General features: G+C 38.1%; 2 protein-coding genes across 3 annotated transcripts in view; one reads left to right on the top strand and one right to left on the bottom strand.

The window, feature by feature from the left end:
- The window catches only part of NEMF (nuclear export mediator factor), a 30,145-nt gene extending 20,681 nt beyond the window's left edge, over window positions 1-9,464 (bottom strand). Inside the window, exons 1-10 of the mRNA XM_026670866.2 lie at window positions 8,651-9,464; window positions 7,394-7,462; window positions 6,744-6,846; window positions 4,556-4,681; window positions 3,511-3,659; window positions 2,670-2,737; window positions 2,314-2,397; window positions 2,007-2,080; window positions 419-489; window positions 258-333 (exon numbers count right to left, since the gene is read on the bottom strand). Coding sequence (XP_026526651.1) covers window positions 258-333; window positions 419-489; window positions 2,007-2,080; window positions 2,314-2,397; window positions 2,670-2,737; window positions 3,511-3,659; window positions 4,556-4,681; window positions 6,744-6,846; window positions 7,394-7,462; window positions 8,651-8,709 — 879 coding nt within the window. The 5' untranslated portion in view covers window positions 8,710-9,464. The remainder of the gene's footprint in view (window positions 1-257; window positions 334-418; window positions 490-2,006; window positions 2,081-2,313; window positions 2,398-2,669; window positions 2,738-3,510; window positions 3,660-4,555; window positions 4,682-6,743; window positions 6,847-7,393; window positions 7,463-8,650) is intronic.
- A 3,907-nt stretch (window positions 9,465-13,371) lies between these two features.
- ARF6 (ARF GTPase 6) lies at window positions 13,372-17,756 on the top strand. 2 transcript variants are annotated; one of them, XM_087952458.1, is made up of 3 exons: window positions 13,372-13,662; window positions 13,742-14,008; window positions 14,128-17,756. In XM_087952458.1, the coding sequence occupies exon 3, from the start codon at window positions 14,613-14,615 to the stop codon at window positions 15,138-15,140; it is 528 nt and encodes a 175-aa protein (XP_087808584.1). In that variant the 5' UTR covers window positions 13,372-13,662; window positions 13,742-14,008; window positions 14,128-14,612; the 3' UTR covers window positions 15,141-17,756. The 2 variants fall into 2 exon arrangements, with proteins under 2 accessions (XP_087808584.1, XP_026526652.1); XM_026670867.2 differs by having other exon boundaries at window positions 13,473-14,008.
- The last annotated feature ends 828 nt before the right edge of the window (window positions 17,757-18,584 follow it).

The following is an 18,584-nucleotide window of genomic DNA, read 5'->3' as shown; positions in this document are numbered from 1 at the left end:
TAAAGACACTTTTTAATGCAGATTTCATGCTGATCAGCTTTGCCACAAACATTAACTATCCCCAAAAGCTGAGTAACTTTCCCTCGAGATCAATAATTCAAAACCTTAATGTTCTCCTTAATTGTTAAAGAAGATAACCAGGTGATTGTCATAACAAATACAAGGAAGAATTCTTGTTCAGTGTAATTAATTATATTTCCAGCCCCTGATATGATAAAAATGACATCTATCATCCAGAAACAAGCATAGCACTGTACCTTGTTGAAAGATTCAAATTCCACATAAGGACATTTTGAGTGTTGCGAAAACAAGAAAGGGTGAAATTCCTCATACCTGAAAGAAATGTTTTGCATTTGTGTGTGCTTGCTGATCACCAGGACACAGCAGTCACAAAAACCACTTCTCTCAAATTACATACGTCAGGATTTCTTCAGGAGACTTCTTTGGTTCCAGACTTGGTTTTTTCTCTCTTTTTTGGATGATGTAGCCCTGTTAAAAAGACGGAAGGAAAGGAAAATCCTTATGCATTACATCTATTTTCTATTGCTGGAAATATAAGAGTGTATTCTCTTCAGCCACTGCAGGGCTTCAGTTCAATTAATTAGACTTTTTGTTGCTGTTCTTTTTTACAGTTTGTTTGCTCTGTTTTTTTCTGCTAGCCATTTTGCATCCAGAGAGTATTGAAATATGACATAGACATTAGCAACGTGGCCTCAAAGTTAGTAAGCCCAAGGCCAAAATTTCTTGGGAAAAGAATTAAGAAGTGACATGAAGCAACAGAAAACTCAATGTGTAATTTCCTTTGCATAATATTTGTTACAGCATTGGTGGTGTTGAAGGCCAAATTTCCCTTACCTTCACCTCTCCAGCTTCTTTTCTTGATATAGTATTTCCAAAAGAACCCTCAGCAGCCTTGAAAGAATACAGGAAGGAGGTGCAGTGCCTAGCTATGTGGTGCGCTGACAATAACTTATTACTTAATACTAACAAGACCAAAGAGCTCATTGTGGACTTCAGGAAAAAGAATGGTCACACACACTCTTCTATATACATCAACGGGAGAATGGTAGAATGTGTCACCAGCTTCAAGTTCCTGGGGATCCACCTCTCTGAGGACTTGTCCTGGTAGATTAACAGTCTGATTAAGAAAGCTCACCAGCGCCTCTTCTTCCTGAGATTACTGAGGAAGAATCACCTCTCCTCAGCTATTCTGACTAATTTCTACCGCTGCACAGTTGAGAGCATCTTAACTAGCTGTATCTCAGTTTGGTATGGAAATTGCACTATAAAAGAAAAAAAGGCATTACAGAGGGTGGTGAAAACCGCCCAACACATTATAGGGATTCCACTTCCTGCCATTGTGGACATTCAGAGGAAATAATGTCTGCGTAAAGCCCACAGCGTCATTAAGGACCCCAAACTGTTTACTCTTCTTCCATCTGGGAGGAGGTTCAGGTGCCTGCAGTCTAAGACCAGCAGGCTAGGGAACAGCTTTTATCATACAGCGGTTTCCTTGCTGAACTCCTCAGTTCGTTTGCCCCCACACATATGCTGATGCTTCCCTTGATAATATATGATGTATTTTGTATAATTCTCTGTGCATTTGTATTTATATTCAACGTGTCCACAAACATTTTGTACAGTTGTATATGTTCATATATGTGCAGTCACACTTATCTTTGTGTGCTCGTGTACACACTTATCTTTGTGAGCTCGTGTACATACATTTTGTTGTGTTTTCCATTGACATATTCATAGATGCCTTGCATATTTGCATACATATATTTATATCTTACTGTTGTTTTGCACTCTGGTTGGATGCTAACTGCATTTTGTTGCCTGTATCCATGGCAATGACAATAAAGTTGAATCTAATCTAATCTAACAAAAAATCAAGGTACCTCCCCCTTAGTAGTTGTGCTGCTACATAAAGCTAGAAATGCTTTAAATCCATTGAATGTGGCAGGTATAAAAATAAAAGCATTTGTCCCCAAATTATAAGCTACCTTGGCATTAAAGTTCTCAGTTTCTTCCATGCAGTCTTCAGCTTTTTGTAAAGCAGCTAGTACCTTTTCAATATCTAGAAAAAGAAATAGGTGTTGAAACCCAAGATATGTAAAACTGCACATTTTTGCTATGGCACAGTATATCCTCTATAGGTTGGACTGTCAGGCTGCCCAGAAAACTGCATGAACCCTAAGATCAAAACTTTTTTAAAAAAGGGAAACAAGTTTTGAAATAACTATTACATAATATTATAGTACACAGGAAATTATGCGAGATAGTAACACATTCAAACATTTCAGTACCTACCTATACTTTCTATCTGCTCTACTTTGATGCTACCTGAAAATCCTGCTTCTATAAGGCAATGTTCAATCAGAGTGATCCCATAAGCTGTATTTAAAAAAAAAGAAAGAAAGATAATAGTTATTTTTTAAAAAGCTAAAATTTGAGGAAGAAAGGTGTGGCTTCTACCACATCATTTAGTGGAAATGCTACTTTTTAAAAGGGATGAGATTTTAATTATTTTAAAGATAAGTTTAGAATGAGAATTCTCAAAATAGAGTGGAACATTTTGAATTATACATATCTGTTATTTCATACCCTCAAATAACATATGATCAAATCACTTTGTAATTTTCTAAAGAAATAGAATTGATACTTACGAAGATGAGGATTTAGGACTCTCTTTAATTGATCTCCTTTGGGTACACTTGTTATTAATTCTGTTAACCTACGAAAGGAGTGAAGAAATAATAAAAAAGAATAAATTCTGATAATATACAGTTAACATATACAACAAAGTTAAGTGAGGAATGTTTTCTCTGCTCAGAAGGCATCAATTGTTTTTAAAAACAGATTGAAATTATACCCAAACTTAGATAATGTACAGGAATTATCTGTATAACAGATCAAAAATAACTTCCCATACAACAGCCATTGTTGAATACAGCCTAACTCAACACAAATACTGTTATTTCATGGATCTAATAAAGCAGACTCCAGTCCATTTGTAAATCTTTAATATGGCCCAAGATTTTTCATTTAGAAGTAGTTTTCTTCTGTGTTCTTTAAAATATTTATTTGCTTTCCCTATTGTAGAATGAGCTAATAAAACTTTTAGCAAGGAAAAACAATATCTCGGAGAACTAAATATTACACACTACTTCATACTACAGTACTATTTCTTTCACTGTAAAGCCTGAGGTCGTCTTTACTTTTTTAGGGCCAGAAAGCCCATGAAATACACTTTGAAAAACATACATTATTTTATCAAAATACTCCTTAACATATTCCAAATGCAGGTTTCTGGAGGCAAAGATTCTTTCTTATGATAAAATTAAAAGTATTACGAAAACCTATCATACTACTTACAAACAAAAATGCAAAATGAGAAAAAAAGATTTAAGCAAAAATTTCCTATCTCCAGCCACTAGGTCTCTTAAAACGCGTAATTTATGCTTATCTCTTAAAGCGTGAGTTTGTCTGCATAAAATATAATACTACCTTTCTAAACTGGGCAATGATGTTGCTGTCTTGACATGATCAACTGGATAATGTTCCCGCACTGCAAACTTGACATCATCTGCATCATCTGTGCGAAATCTCAGGATATTCAAAATAAGGTACTCGTGGTCAGTAAGAACAATATTGCCCTGCAACAAATTCAGAGCAATTTGTCATTAAATTGAAGACCTGGAAATTTTTCCACAGAAGCTCATATTTTGATCTGCGCAAGCTAGGGGGAATATTCAGGTAAAGTTTCTGGAATATTTCCAAAATACCGTAAGAAACTTTGAAAAAGAGACAGCACCGGAAGTTAACTTAGAAGCCCTAAATAAATGAGGAAATGATGAAAAGAGAAATATTTCAGAGATAGGAAAGACATGACATGAAGGGATCTCCTTCCCGAGTTTATTTTTCAATAATGGCAAGAATCAGCTCTATAAGCCATGATAGCATCAGAAGATATGAGGAAATAGAAAGTCATCTATACCTTGTTTCCCAAACTTCAGAGATCTGAATTTTAAGACGAACGGAGATTAGCACCAAGATTAACATTAAGCCAACAATCAAGAAGCAAACAATACCCCAATCAAGGAACTGTTCAACAAGCTGACAGTAAACATTGTTCAACCAAAGAACTACCAAGGCCATTCCCACCAATATTGACAGGACAAGCGCTACTACGGTATATAAAATGAAAGTAAATCCCATTCTTCTTTTAGCACTGATCATGTTACAAGGATGGATAACGAAACATCTGCAAAAAAACAACCAAGCTCAGAGAGCACCAAGGAGGACCCCTCATTGGAATGTTAAGTTTGTAATCCACGACCACTACAGCCATGTCTAAACCTTCTATGAGCTCATCCCCACATCTCATAGGAACCAAGATGGAGTATATGCCTGGAGATGAAGCTCAGATTTTGATCTGCACAAGCTAGGGGGAATATTCTTTGAGCTCCCCCCACCCTTTTTTTTAGGAAGGCATGTAGGGGACAGGGACTTCTCCCCAGGCCCCTGTCTCAGACATTCCTTCTCTACTTACTCTGTCATAAAGCTCTATAATCAAATGATATGCTGCTTCATCACTCCCAAACTGGAAATCGACTATTCTGTCAATCCCTAGTTGCTTCACGCTCACAAGCCTTCTGGACTTTAAATGTTTGCGACACTGTTGATGAAAAGAGAACAAAGTAGTCTTAAAACAATGGCAGAGTTAAGTGCATTCAATGAGAACAGAGTTGGCAAACTTTCCATATATAAGAACATAAGAACAAGATCATCCAACATACATTTAGGATCCTGGAATATTTCAAAACTGTTCTAACATGGTATGGAGTAAATAGCATACTGGGGTTTGTTTTTGCCTTTAACTAACCAGAAAAAAGAAGAAAAAAGTATGTGCGTTTGTATGTGTACCTCATGCACATATATGTACACACACACACACAACGAAGGTTTCCATAAAAAAAGATTCAATTTCATTGTTTTATCCTTATCTACTTTTTATTACAAAAACTTCAATTTTCACCAAAATACCTAGGATGAATTATAGTTTAGCCACATATTATCTTGCTACCCTTGGATGAGGATAGTATGTTTGTTATTAAATAAAATGGTTGTTAATAGTCTGTCATATAGTGTTGTGGCTCGCCGGAAGTAGGTGTGGACGGCTGAGGTCTCGGGGAGTGAGGACTCAGATGAGAGGCCTGCATGTGACGCAGGGATGGGGCCAGGACCATCAGGGAGTAGAGTGCTGCCTTCGGAGATTGTGGAGGCTGGCAGCAGTGATGAGGAGGTTGCCAAGGAGCCTGCGCCCAGTGCGCATGTGCGCAGGGCTGCTCGAAGAAAAGAGCAGTTGCAGCAGCATGGGCGACTCGGGAGTAAGACTGCAAGGTAATGGCCCCTCCCTCAAGAGATAAAAGCCAACTGAGAAACCGGAGTTCTTTGCAAGAAGCAAAGAAGTTTTCGCACTCAAGCCTTGTGGACATTCGGAATATCTTGGTTGGTGTTTGGAGACTCTTTGTGTTTGAACTATTTCTTAGTAACTTTATCTAGTATTCTTGGCAGCCTTGCACAACCTTGGCAAGGCTCGTTCTTATCAGTGACAATTAGTTTGAAACAGCCTTTTAACCGTGAAGGAACGGAATTCGCAAAGAATTATTAAAAGGTTTTGCTGTTACCTCTGTTTTGTGTTTGTTTCCTTGAAACAAGTTTTGGGTCAAAACATATTGCTATGAAAGACTCTGTTGCATTTGACAGTGGGAAGTCAATATAGTATAAATAAAGCTAGAATGTACAGGAAATTCTCTGTAATGCATAGCAAGTTTGGACTACAGATATTGCAACTCCCCTCATCTTTTAACATTGGCCATGCTGGCTACAACTGATAAGAGCTGGAGATGACTATAGTATATCCAGAGGGTCACATTGCCCACCCCTACTCTAGGAAATGGTATGGCCTGAACTCAGCTATGTATTCAAATGGCCAGTTTCACAATTCAGTTCACTTTAAGAAAGAATGTTAATATCCTATTGAAGTTACACTAATGGGAAAGTGCAAGTTCAGCAGCTGTGCATATACTTTGCATTTTGAAGGCCCCAAGTTCAATTTCTAACATGGACCGACAAAATGATGAAATAATAACGATGGAAAAGATCCTTCCCTTAATCCACAGACCGAGTAAAAGAATCAGAATAGGACACTTTTATGAGTTCCTGTTTTTGTGTACTAATTGTTAAATTAGTAATACAGTTGTTAAACAAATCTGGCTTCCCCATTGACTCTGCTTGTCAGAAGGTGATTATATGACACCAGATCACTGCAACCATCATAAATATGAACCAGTTGCCAAGCACCTGAATTCTGATCACGTGACCACAGCTATGCTGCAAATATCATAAGTGTAAAAAGGGTCATGTCACTTTTTTCAATCTCATTGTAACTTTCAAACAGTCACTAAATGAACTGTTATAAGTTAGGGACTACCTGTATTCATCCTCCTGCTGTTGAAGTAAACTAGAATTTCTAACTGAGTCAGAGAAGAAACAATTAATTCCCTTATTGTTATCAATCTCGCAAAACACCATATATGTATCTGGTTATTATTAACCCCAAAACAAATTCTGCCAAGCAAACTGATATTTACAAAAGGAAAAATCAACAATTACTAGCTTCAGTTTTCCGACCATTCTGCAAGGAATCTTTAATGAACAAAAGAAACTCAACTTACTTTCATTGCAAAACCAGATGGCATCATGTTTTTTGGCCACTCAAATTCTGTCATGTGAATCCTAATGCCAGATTCCAGAAGAAGTGTAGCCTTGAAGTCTGGTCTAAAAGACAATGCAAAAAAAAAAAACCCTAGTTGATGCACAGTTGTATTTTTTTCCTAAAATCCTAACATACTGTATATAAACAATTATTCTTATCAAAACTTCCAGTTTGTTTTCCTTTTTCACTGAATTCAAAACCTTAATCTACACAAGAGAGTCAGCCCTAGATAATATAAACATTCTGGCAGCTTTTCTTTAAAGAAGTCTCACTAAACCTTTTTCAGAGGTGAAATGTGTGATTTTTTAATTACTATTTTAAACACTGATTTTAAAAAATATATATTTGATACAGCATATTTGCAAATTTTAAGATATTGAACACTGACATAAATACAACCTGAACCACTGCTGTTCAAACTTCTGTTAATTTGTAATATCATTATTATTTTGAAAAAAACATTGTACAGTTGCTTAAAACGGCACTTGGTGTGTGTAAGTCAACAAAAGATTTACTGAGGGAAACGGGGACTTCAAAAATATGAAAAATAAATAACCACAAACCATAGAAATAACCAAAAAAAGAAAACAAAACAAATTTTGTTCTTACTTTTGGAATCGGATTAGGTATGTCTTATTATCCACATCATAAACATTGTTTACCCTCATTCCCAACAAGCTGTAAAAGAAAAAAAATAGATCTCTATATATTTCTGATCAAATTATGAAAAAAGAAAAGAGTAATTTTTTAAATAAATGCTTTAGCAAATTATTACAAAAGACAGCAAACATTTATCCATGTACTGAATGTCAACTTGTAGTAGGAGATAAACCTGATTTCATGCACTAAAATAATTTTTGCCTCATACAGGTAGTTCTCGACTTATGACCAAACTCAAGCCCAGAATTACTGTTACTAAGTGAGAAATTTGTTAATTTAATTTATGTTAAATGAATTTTGCCTCATTTTATGACTTTTTTTGCCACACTTAAATGAATCACTGCAGTTGTTAAACACGATTGTTAAGGGAATCAGGCTTCCCCACTGACTTTCCTTGTGAGAAGGTTGCAAAAGGTGATCATATGACCCTGGGACATTGCATCTGTCAGAAATATGAACCCGCTGTCAAGCATATGAATGCAAATCACATGACCATGGCGATGCTGCAACGGTCATAAGTGTGAAAATGGTCATAAGTCACTTTTTTAGTGAACAGTCACTAAATGATTTAAGTCAAGGACTACCTGTATTCAGTTAGATGATAGCATGGCAGAGCATGGTTAGTTCTTGGAAGGAAGACCACAAGGAAATCCCAGATGGGTGGCCGATAAATCATGCCCAAGCAAGGTGATTGACAAGCCATTTCCAAATTAGTGCAACAAAAACCTATTTGGACATGTCCATGAAATCACCAGGAATCAAGCTGAAATTGAAGGTTAGGCCTTATACATCAACACTATTATTTATTCAGTTTTAAGTAAGAGTTCTCAAACTAAACAAATTAGCGAGTCTGAATAGAAATAAATTCTTCAGAGTGGGAGAAGGGGCGCCTGAAACCATCTCGCAGGGTCTCCAACGTTGTCAATTTTAAGACTTATGGACTTCAACTCCCAGAATTCCTCAGCCAGTTGAAGTCCACAAGTCTTACAGTTGACAAGGTTGGAGACCCCTCATCTGAAGGCAAAGAGCGGACTTCCGCCAACGGCCATCAACCAACCAAAAGCCCGGAAGATAGAAAGGCCGCACAAGGGACCGCTTGCTTGGAAGCTATCGGTTGAGAGGGAGGGGGGGCGTATCCCAAGGGGATTATTGGGCGGGGCCTGCAGTCATCGGGGCGTGGCTTCGAAAGACATCCGAAGGCCATACCTGTGGCGCAGTTCTGCTATAGCCGCCCTGATATCGACCGTGCTGAATCGGGACTTCATGGTGGACCGAACGAGCCCCGCTCCGTCAACTCGGCTTCCCTACGGTAGCTACCAGGCGCTCCTCCGACAGGAGGCGACCGGGCCGCACGCTTGCGTGCCGGATTACGAAACGATGGCGAGACGGCGGAGCCAAACTTCTTTATTTCGCGGAGGAAAGGCGGAGCCAAAACGACTAGCTCCACTAGACGATTGTATGTGGCTCTGCATGATACCGTGAATCTACGTGTATTTGCACGAAGTTTTGAGAGCGAACGAACACATTCAACTATTCAAGCAGCGACCTAGAAATCGCGATTTTTTTTTGGTTTTTTGCAACGATTTTGGTGAGAGATTTGTACTGCATGCTACTTTAGGTTATTATATATATATTTAGTTTAAAATCGTGTTATTTTTCTTCTTGAACAAGCAACATTCGCAAATAACGAGGAAAAACACCAACTTTTATAAGGTACACCTAACACTTGAAAACTTTTTAAAACTTGGCAACCGTATTTTTATTCGTACTGCAATACTTATTATTTTTCAATTATTTTCTAACTTGAACCTGAGCATAAATGAAACATGACTTCCAAAAGTTGGTAGGATGGGGAATCCAAAGTTCACAGACCAAGTCCAGCTGCTGCTCTTCTTCCAGACTGCCTTTTTCTTCCAAGGCATTTACTTGGTTTATATTCTAGTTCAATCGCTGATTCAAAGCAGCTTTTAACCTGCCTTGGGTAAACAGGATCCAACATACAAATAAACATCTATGAATGTAACAGAAAAATAATAAAGTCTCGTCTAGCCATATAGAGGAAGAATTCATCTGCCCTTTAGAGGACTACTGGAATAAATCCTCTGGCAATTATTGGGGCAAGTCAAACCTCTGGAAGGATGCTGTTCCAGAGAAAGTGGGTAGATACATTCTTCCTAATATGATTGAGTGGAGAAAGAGTACTAAGAGCAGGTGATCTTGATATCAGTTTTTGAACCAAAAAGAGCTTCAGGTGTGACAAATAGCACCTTAAATTGTCTTCAGATGCCAATCACACAGCTCTTTTATAACTTTCTGCATGCAAAACCAATATTAAATACTTGATTTCCAATGACTTTATGGGCAGGTCCATGTAGTTGTCTTGGAAAGGAGGTATGTCTTTTTCAAGGGGGTTATGTCATTTTCAAGATCATTGCTTATTTTAAATATTTTTTAAATAGTATACTAAATGAAAATTCACTATCTTGCTGAGGCTGAATAACTGTCCAAAGTTCCTCTCACAATCAATGAATTTGTGCTTTCATGTGTAACCTTCAAGCAGAAGACAAGGCCAGGTTCAGTATTTGGGACAACAATAGGCTTCTTTAAAATTGTATTTAGCTGAATGGCCATTTTTCTTTTGAGACACCTTCTGGCAGGTACATTCTGATGGGGAACAGAGGTCATAACTTTATTATGACCTTTATAATCTAGATGTTAATATTAACTGCATGGTTGGATCTGCAACCTGCTCTATTTTTGATTTTTCTGTCAGAATTATATATTTGATTAGAAACTTCTTTTTCCCTAGGCTCAATGAATCCACCAAACTTAACCTTCCCAGGAGCTGCTATTATTGACTATTTGCTTCTTGCCTACAGTAATTTCCTATCAGTCTGAAGGTGGCAGCAAAGAACAGAATACTAAAATAGTATTACTACATCATTTTGGAGAATACCTTTTTCTGAAGTTCACCTATACATAGACGAAGTCCTAGGTTGCTGTTCTTTATGTACTGTATCTTTAAGGAGTCCCAGAGGGATAATCCTCATGCCTTTGCTGGCTGAGAAATTCTAGGAAGGGAAGGCCACATATCTTCAATGTTAAGAAACATTGCCATAAAGACTAGCAAATTTATTCTGGTCCAAATAAAAATACATAGGGGGTAAAGTTGCTTCTTAGGTACCGGTACATTTGTCAATTGTTTATTGATGTATTTCTTTTTGGCTTTGTTCTAATCAACAGAATTCCATGTACTGTACTCCTCTCTCTTTGGTAGCTGAATGGCCAGTATTGATCAGGACTTTGTGGAGAATATTGCATATAGTATGTGCAGAATTTATTTTCTGCTTCTTGCAGACTTAAGAACCCTGGGAAACAAGTTTTAAGCAGCCTTCTGGGCATGAAGCATACCAGTAATTGTTTCCTCCTGATCTCAACATGACTTTTATACAGTGCAGGATTTTTCTACCACGATTTACACAAAAGCTTAACAGGTGGATGTACTCACACTAAATTTAAAAATATGTAAACTACATTATAGCTAAACAGAAAAGCAATCTATGATTAATATGTAATATTTAGCCATGATTTGGTTAAGTACAATTAGTGTATTGTGTGAATACAACCAGCATCATAATCCCTTGCTGATTCCATAAACCCATGCCTTCCAATGCAGCAGGTTTGATTTGGTCTACCTCATAGGGCTGTCATCCAGGAGTCCTCGGACTTTTTCAGGCAGTGGAACTAGTTGTTGAAAAAAATTCCCAGAATCTTTGGTCAAGAGGCAAACTCAAGTGATAGAAACTTGCCTATATTCAAGTGATGGTGTTGTGTTGTTGTTTTTTGCCTTAAGTCTTATAGAATCTCATAACCAGAGGTGGTATTTAGCAGGTTCTGACCAGTTCTGGAGAACCATAGCAGAAATTTTGAGTAGTTCAGAGAACCGGCAAATACCACCTCTGACTATTCTCCCATCTATTCTCTGCCTCCTGCGTCCCAGCTGATCGGCTGGGTCTTATTTTGTTGCCCTGCATAGAACAGAGCTGGAAAGCAGGTTAGTGGAGTGGGGAGGGAATGGGATTTTGCAGTAAGCCACACCCACCAAGCCAGTCAATCTCTCTCAGGCCTAGGAAGCAGGTATTGGCAAATCACTTCTGAAAAACTTGCCAAGAAAACTGCAGATTAGTTGAGGCAGGCATCAGGAACCAACACTGTCCTGAAAGCAAAAAAAAAAAAAAAAAAGGGGGGGGGGGGGTTGTTTGGTATATCTGTTCTTTCGGTATATCACTGTAATTCTAAAAACAGACTGACCAGTTTACCTCACTAGTGGCTTTAAACATTATCTAGCTACTACTATGCTGATAAAGCAGCAATGCCCCATGGCATGAGAAGATTCTTCAAAGGAAATGTGACACTTGCTTTCAATCAGGTTAAGATGGTAGGGCCTAATATTTGGAAATCTTTCCTGCAGCTAATATAGCCAGCTTTGATTATGTTACAATTTATTTTTTTTCATTGAGGTCTCCTAATTTATGGCTATACATTTTTATACATCATTGTGCATTTTTCTCTTTAAAATATATTAATTTAATTTGGTATACTATATGCCATAGAGCGAGGAGGAGTAGGAAGGAGTTCAATATTCAAAGTACCCTTATAACCCAGAGGTTTTTGATTGGCCGACAAAGATTTAAAATTATCTGAATTAGAGCATACCTTTTTTCAAATACTTAATAAAGTTATCCAAATGAGTTTTTACTAACCCCTTTTATTAGCATATCATGAAAGTTCAAAGACTAGGCTAAACCTGAAGCCCTCAAAAGACTTAGCAAAATCTATCTAAACACTTGCTACTTCCCATGTTGATTTATAGATGAACTGTAAGTGAAAATTCTGCTTTAAAAGTTTTTATTAAAATATTTTACACATTCAATGGGAAATACATTCAAAGAAAAAAGATGAGTAAAAAAGAGAAAGAAAAAAGGTAGAAAAAAACAGAAAACATCAAAAATACAAATTAAAAAGTGCCTTTCAATCTTGTTAGCAGTTATATGTACAATCCTAATCCAACTTCCCTTGTTGTTAGTTGCAAAGTCGTGTCCAACCCTTTCTGTCCTCTTCCATCCTCCAGAGTCCATTTAAGCTCACAGCCTACTGCTTCAGTGACTCCATCCATCCACCTCATTCTTCTATTGCCCTCAATCTTTCCCAGCATTAGGCTCTCTTCAGTGAGTCCTTCTTCTCTAAGTCCAACTTCTCTAAGATTACATAATTCCCTTATTTCTGTAACCTTTCTAATCAAAATCGTTAGTCCCCAAATCATTTTTAAGTGTAAAAAATTCATAAGAGGTTTCCAGTCCGTGATTTCAATATCAGCTGGTGTTTTTTTTTCCGTTTATGAGCCCTCCAACCAACTCAAGCGTTGTGATATTTCGAATGGTCTAATAAGGGTATTTTTCTTTTATGGAGTTCGCAACGTCTCAACGCTACTGTTAAGAAAACCAGTGCAGAAGATGAGATACAAAATAATATGCACGAAAAAGAATTCGGTTTTCGAGCACAAGTTTTCAGAAAACACAGATTTTTTTTTTTCGTGAAATCAGTTGCATATCAAAGTGGAGAGAATTTTCAAAACTTCAAACGCAAGTATTAGATCTGGCGTGTTCAGCCCAATGCAGTTCCAAAACACAAAATTATCAATCCCATCCCTATTCTTTGCCGTCCTTGCGCCACTTAATCCTTTTAAAATGAGTTCAATGCGCAAGTCCTGACGCAGATTACCTCACTTTAATTTTTATACAGGTAGCCGTGCTTCCACATTACGCATTCAAACTCTCATTCCAAGATCAACTCAGGCAGACTTTCTAACAGGCATGCGCACTACAGCAAAACCATGCTAGGTTAATGACGACAGTGCGCTTGCGTAGTTTTATGTCGGGCAATTGAGGTGAATTTTGATCGCGTGTTTTTCTTGTCCTTCCACGATTGGTTGGGAATTGCAACTGCGCAGAAAAGAGCAAAATAGCGCACGCGCAGATGAAATTTCTGACAAGCGGTGGGGAGTGCCACGCATGCGGATTAGGGGTGGTTAACCCTTAAAAAAAGTTTAGGCTCTTCGGGCTCTCTATCTCTTTTTAGCACTTGCGCAGTTGAACCCGGGCGGGATTGATTCTTTGCGCATGTTCAAGAAAATTCTGGCGAGCCTGCGCATAACGAAGGTGAAGTCGGAAAACTTATTGAGCACTATTTACGCAATCATTCCATGGAGCGTTTAATGACCTCTTTCCGCCCTCTTAGACACGCCTTCCAGCCTGCGTCGGCTCATTCCCGTCGCCGAGGGGAAAAACCGCGCGTGCGCAATGGCTTTTAATTCCCGGTACGCCGCCTCGCTTGTGGGCGGGGCCGTCTTTCGCAAGTGTCGGCCGGCCGAGGTGTGCGCCTGCGTGTTGAAGACGGTGGCCGCGATTCAGTCAAGCCAGGCAGTGAGTTTGTGAAGGAAAGGGTAAGGCGGGCCTTTTCCCTTTCCGGAAAGGCGGGCGGGCGGAGGAGCCGGCGCGACTTGAGGTGAGTACGTGGGGACGGTGAGCGGCTTCTTTTTTAAAAAAAATTCAACGTTGCACCTCAGAGAGCCTTCCTCTGACTGACTGTGTTGCCCTTCCCCCGCCTTCCCTGTCTCTTTACAGCCACCCACCGTCGCTCAAGAGAGTCTCGGAACTGGAAAAGGAGGGGGGAGACGCCCAGGCCTGCCCTGAGAGGGACTGACTGAAAGACGCCGGGCGCTCCCGCCCTTCCCCATGAAGCCCCGCCCCCTTCTGAGCCAGCTCCGCCCCCGTTCTCTCGGAGGGGTCTCCAGGAGGGTCCCTTCGCGCCCCTCCGGTGGCAGTAAACTGCATTAAATCCTCCCCGCCTTCTCGTTTTTTCCTTGTTGGTGCCTGTCAGGGTGGTGCTTTCCCCCTTGCCACCTTTTGTCCTCCCATCGCTTTGCTATAGCTCAGATTGACTGGCTTCCTGGTTGTGGTTGTAGTAAATACACTTCAGCTTGCATTGGGCTTCTATCCAGCAGCGTGGTGTGTCTTCTTTTTTTTTTTTTTTTTTCCCCTGCCACTGGGTGTTAACAAGAACCCTTCTCTATCTTCTTGTGGATGCCTGTCTCTCTACTGCTACCATCATGGGCAAGGTACTGTCCAAGATCTTTGGCAACAAGGAGATGCGGATCTTGATGCTTGGCTTGGATGCAGCAGGGAAGACCACCATCTTGTACAAACTGAAGCTGGGCCAAGCGGTCACAACCATCCCGACTGTGGGTTTCAATGTAGAAACGGTGACTTATAAAAATGTCAAGTTTAACGTGTGGGATGTTGGGGGCCAAGATAAAATCCGGCCTTTGTGGCGGCACTATTACACGGGCACTCAGGGCCTGATATTTGTGGTGGACTGCGCTGATCGGGACCGCATTGATGAGGCCCGTCAGGAATTGCACCGTATTATCAATGATCGAGAGATGCGGGATGCCATCATCCTTATCTTCGCCAACAAGCAGGACCTTCCTGATGCCATGAAGCCACATGAGATCCAAGAAAAACTGGGCCTGACCCGAATCAGGGATAGGAATTGGTATGTTCAGCCATCCTGTGCCACCTCGGGTGATGGACTCTATGAAGGGCTGACATGGTTAACATCTAACTATAAATCCTAATGATTATTTTAAACCATGACAAACTGTTACTAGTCATTAAGAGAGTTAGCACGCATAAGGAACACTGTGGCTTCCCAGAAAACAATGATTCTCTTTACTAAAAAGTTCAGAAATTAAGCATCCATAGGATTTTAATGATTGCTCACCTCTTCTCCAATTACCATCCTTTCCTTCTGCACACTTGACTGCTTCCCAGTTAAATAAAAAATTTGCTTGGTGTTAAGAAATGCTCTAATCTTTAACTGTTAATGAACAGAAGCATTAATTTCTGTGGCAAACTTCCAGCAATGTGGGTTGGGAGGGAAGACACAGGTTGCAGCTTTGCAAAATATTTTTTCTCAAATGTTGCAATGCTTTGACTTCATTTATTTGGGTTCTGGGGCTAAATGTATCATTTCTTTAAAATGTATGCTTTCGAGTTTGATAGTTTTCTCCCTCATTTATTTTTGCTGTAAATTTGCTTCTTTTTGCCATGATGCAGAATATGTTAGGTCTCTGTTATCTAGTAAAATGAAAACCACTGTTAATGAATTAACTGCATTCTGTCCTCTTTATGGCAAGAATCTAACTAAGAAAGGAAATAAAATTCTGAATTCTTTTGGCCATTGATAAATAATAAAAGTAGCATTTGAACATATGGTTGCACATTAGAACCTGATATTAGTTTATCTGGCCAACAACTTCGGAATATTGAAAGTAAGTTGTTATATCATGCATGTTTAAAAATGCAAATAAGTTTCCATTCTAAATAATAACCATATGCAGGATATGAGAATGGTGTCAAACCGCAGTTCCTGTACTTTGCAATTTGTTAGCTTTTCAGCTGCAATATTAAGTAATTGCATTATTTTCCAGTTCTAGTGCAAAAAAAAAAATCTCATTCCATGAAATGCAGCAATAATTTATAAGCATCGCTGTGACATGCAGTTTTTTAAAACACAAAACTTGAATGGTAAAACTATTCCTCTCAACAGTTGAGACAGGATGGCAGTATCACAATTGGACTTAAAAGCATCTCAAATAATAAATATTTTTGGATCTTTAACCTGGCTTAATGCAGCTTTATGAACCTGAGAGGTAGGAAGGAACCTTCATCTGCTTTTGTGTAATTGTTAAACTTAAATGCATCAAAATAAAAGAAGGATGTGAGAGTGTGGTTTGTGGATGCCACTAAATTAAGTGCAACAACTGAGTGGGTTTGGAAAACTTGGCTCTTTGTACACAAAATCACGTTGAACATATACAGGCAAGTTCTACCCTTTCATTCTGGCAGTACTTTTTACTTTGTCGTTTGGATGTCTACATTTATAAATCCCTTTGGAAGGGTAGCTAACGATTGGGGTGGAGAGTGAGCAAATGACTATGAATGTAAACTTCCATGTTATTTTTTTTAAGGCAATCATTATTTTGCCATATCTCATTCAAATATCTGATTAGTTGTCAGGGGAGATTATTGTGAATTCAGGTTAGCATAAAAATTTCAATGAAGTATTAATACTGGTGCAAAAATGTAACACAGCTGGTTTTTTATTCAGCCTTAAGGATTAATTTTGAATTTCCTCAAGGAGTAACACTCATCTGAGGAATTTTAGGAATGTATTACTACAAACCCAGAAGAAAATTCCCATTTTCTAAAGGGTATCTGTTTAAATTGGGGCATTATATTACACTTCAGTGTTTTTTCTATTTAAATTGTGAGCTAAAGCTTGTACCAAAGATGTTTGAGAGATAAAATTATATTGAATTAGTTTCTTAAAACTCAATGCTTAGCATCACTCAACAGAAAATAAAGCCTAATTCTAGATGAATCTATAAACAATTTTAGTATAAAATCAGTGAAATTAATATCAATAGAAAATGCAGCATTCCTTCAGAAAATAATCTTTTAAAACATAACATGAGAACAATGAGCTAAACTTACAGTATCATTGTGTTAAACACAGAAATGTCCATAAACAATTGACTGTCTTCTGGAATAGCTAAAGCCAAGCACAAAGTAGTTGCCTAAACTGGAAAACTTGAAGATCTGTTACTGGTTCTCAAACTTTCATATAACTAATTGCAGTGAAAACATAGGTGGGTTTACCTTTGGTATAGAGTTTGTAGTACTTTTCTCCAATTGAGGCAGAATCAAATCTTCATACAAATGTATTAAGTTGGATACATAACTTGTGTATGTCATTTAATTTTGTTCCTCCAGGTATGCTGATTCTCTATGGTTCAAAAGAATACTTTCTGCTTTCCCCTTTAAATCAACAGTTTTGGATGAAAATCACAGATGTTGCATGAAATATGTGGCAAATAGATTAAATAATTTTTGCTACTGAACAAAATGTACAAAAATTTATAAGTGTCCTTTTCCAAAGAAACAAGATTTTGTCTTTTCTGTGGCTCAAAGTAACCACAAAAATGGCTTTAGATATTTATCTGCAGCTTGCAAGATTAAATGCAATCTGTTAGAATTCCACTCCTTTAAAAAAATCAGTACATACAACTTCTGTGTTCATGTGACTTATAAAGTACAACTAAATACATTTTTGAATGGTGTTAACTATGTTTGATAAGTCTGTAGACTGTGATCTCCCTAAATAAAGTAAACAGGATTTTTGTGTCTGCAATATGGTTGTAGTGTTGGTAAAAGAACTAATAAGCAGAAAATAAAACAATTATACAGCACATTTTTTATGTTATATTTCAATGGGGGAGAAAAAGTTTTTTAAATGCTTGCTTTTCAGGTTTTGTGTGGTTTATGTTCAGAGTTCTTGCCTATGGGTAAAGGATGCTATTAGGGATTTGATTAATTAAAATGTAGCTTTTTCTGCTGTGGTTAGACCACTTAAAACATGGGAACCTAGCCTTGCTTAGCAAATAGCAGCATCCAGTTAATCATGCTTGAGCTGGGAAGCTAAGCAAGGTCAGACTTGGTTGAATGCAAAATTACTAGAGAATACCAAGGCTGTAAATTACAATAGGAAGATGCAAAAACATCCTGGAAGAATGGCAAACAACTTCCTTATTGTTGCAAAGTATCTCCTTAATAGCAAAGTCCCTTGCTATTAAACTTGTTATGTTTTGATGATAGATTTGTGTCCAAAAGGACTGGAAATAACTAAGTTGACTATAACTATTCTAGGAATTTAAGAGACCACATTTCACCAAGTCAGGCCATTAGGACATCTATTAATGGTTAATAATACTGGAGTATAGGTAGCACCAGCATCCATGATGGTGATGAAAAGTAAATTATATGTATTGATGGTGATGTACTTGTGTTCAACACTGTAATGCAAATTACATTTGTATTGTCTTTCTGATGTCACCATCAAAGTCTGCACAGCATTCAGACAATATTTTTCTCTGAGCTATAGTCTGTTATAAGCAATGCATATTTTCTGTCATTAATCTTTCTTGTTTTATCTCTTAAGACAATGGTTATGTTCTCAT

The sequence above is a fragment of the Notechis scutatus genome, chromosome 1 (assembly GCF_049901735.1).
Source record: "Notechis scutatus isolate UNSWTSFEM ecotype Mainland chromosome 1, rNotScu1.2, whole genome shotgun sequence".
NCBI lineage: Eukaryota > Metazoa > Chordata > Lepidosauria > Squamata > Elapidae > Notechis > Notechis scutatus.
The sequence above is the reverse complement of the archived record's forward strand: the minus strand, read 5'-3'. Positions and strand labels throughout refer to the sequence as shown.